The sequence below is a fragment of the Notothenia coriiceps genome, unplaced genomic scaffold (genome assembly GCF_000735185.1).
Source record: "Notothenia coriiceps isolate Sejong01 unplaced genomic scaffold, NC01 NC01_scaffold00007435, whole genome shotgun sequence".
Classification (NCBI taxonomy): Eukaryota; Metazoa; Chordata; class Actinopteri; order Perciformes; family Nototheniidae; genus Notothenia; species Notothenia coriiceps.
The window spans coordinates 1-2,061 of NW_011340136.1; the positions used below are offsets into that span (position 1 = coordinate 1).

The following is a 2,061-nucleotide window of genomic DNA, read 5'->3' on the forward strand; positions in this document are numbered from 1 at the left end:
TTGAACGGCACTTTTCTCATTTTGGCTGGAATATTTCAACTTTAACGGACATGTTGACCGGCAACTGAAACCTGGGCAGAACAACTATGAAAAGTCACCTGAATGCTGTAAGTAGTAGCTTAGCTTAGTTGTTGTCCAGTTGCCATGACGAAGCTGCTTTATCCGCCGTAATCAGTAACGTTACACATGATGAAAACGTGCACGCCGAATATTCGCTGCTGATTACGACCGAATATCCGGAGCCCGAAAAATGGTGTTCGGGACAGCTCTAATATATACTAAGATAACCGTAGTGCATTAAAAAGGAGGCCAACACAATTATGAGAACAGCATTTCCTCTCACTCTTTTTTGAAGAATTTAAATAAATATACTCCGTTTAAACTCTTTCTTAAAAATAAATAAAAAAACATATTCACCACTATTTACAGATTGCCCTTAACAAAATATATTATTGCAACATAAAATAAGATAATCTTTCAGCGCAAGTTTTGAACATGACAACAAGGTGAACTCTGGGTGAATCAGATGTGTGTTTGCTGAGTCAGCACTCCTGTAATCTCACCTTGGCCTTGGTGGCAGCAGATGCCAGAGCAGCAGCGGCCGCGGTGGCGATGTTCCCCTCTCCGATGTCGTGCTCCAGTTTCTTCCTCTTCTCCTCTACCTCGTCAGTAACTGCCTTCTCCTCCTTCTCCTTCTCCGGCTCCGAGGACGACGTCTCCATGGACTCCTCTTTGTCTTTGTCTGATAGGGAGGGAGACAGCGACTTAACAACTACTTTAAATTAAACAAGAAAAACCTTCTGCACTCTGGACCCGTCTCTCGTATATAACAAGTAGAGTTGATTAGTTGTCTTAATTGACACATTGAAACTAAATATTTTTATTCAAATCTATTAATTGTTAAAGAAAATTTTTTCAAAACTTATGCTGTTTTTTGTGTCAAATGTCGCAGTAAACAAAATATCTTTAGATGGACTGTTGGTCGAACATATTAAAGTATGTAATAGCATTACTGACAATTTCTTTTAACAATTTCTTGATAATTGGACAAGATAGTCGCTTGAAACCATGTAATCTGCATTATGAATCGATATTTAAATGAATAGTTAGTTGCAGCCTTATTTACGAGATCATGGAGGGGTGCCAAGACCTAGAAATGAGTCAGCATTCTAGCACTTTCGGTTCCCAAAGAATGTTTGTGGCTAATTAGTTCTACGGGACACGAAATATCAGGGTGTTCTGTAAGGGAACTAATGATAACTGCAAAAACACATCCTCCCCCATACATCGATGCACTAGAAGCTTGTGGATTTATTTGAGCATTTGACCCTGATTCTCCGTGTTACCTGCTGGAGCCGCCTTGGCATCCCCTCCCTCTTCACTCTCCTCCTCGCGCTCCGACGACTCGGACCCCTCCTTCTTCACCTTGTCCGCGGCATCGGTCTTGTCGCTCTTCTCCGCAGACTCGCTGGGCTTCTCCGCCTCGTCCTTCAACTCCGCCTGAAGGAGGAGGAAACAGACGATAAGTGGCCGTGTCGATGCCACAGGAGAAAGAAAATAGACTTAAAAATGTGTTTGAAAAAAGATAAAGTGAGATTTTTTGTTGCATGAAAACTGGGAGAACCGGTACTAAGTCAATACCGGTACCTGATTGGACGCTATCGGTATACTGTTAAGCCGCTGGACAAACGGTGCTGCTATCGGTATCAAGCCCCCAGGAAGTGCGCCGGACTCAGATGAAAATATTCGTGGTGGCCAAACGGCGGTACTACACTTCCGTTTGGTTGCGAGGACCGGAAACACTTTTTCCCATTGACTTACATGGGGAAAGAGTGGTCTGTAAATCGTTGGATATTTTTTTTTTTAATTAAATAAACTACCCAGTATGAACACTTGTATAGCCCTTATTAAAAACATTCGTTCCTCAAGTTGTAATAATGTGCTAATAACATTATTCTGAGAGTTATTTCCCTCCATCTAACCCACGGGACACGCCACCCGGCACGTTCATGTCACGTGTCCCGACCAATCAGACGAGTACCAGGAGACAGTGTTTGGGGG

At 42.6% G+C, this 2,061-nt stretch overlaps 1 protein-coding gene across 1 annotated transcript; it reads right to left on the reverse strand.

Annotated features, from left to right (window-relative positions):
- Positions 1-563: 563 nt before the first annotated feature.
- Positions 564-1,500, reverse strand: LOC104944065 (SWI/SNF complex subunit SMARCC1; the record flags this gene model as incomplete). Its single annotated transcript, XM_010769540.1, has 2 exons — positions 564-742; positions 1,347-1,500. Coding segments are annotated over 2 exons (333 nt in total), but the record flags the coding sequence as incomplete, so codon positions are not given.
- Positions 1,501-2,061: the final 561 nt, after the last annotated feature.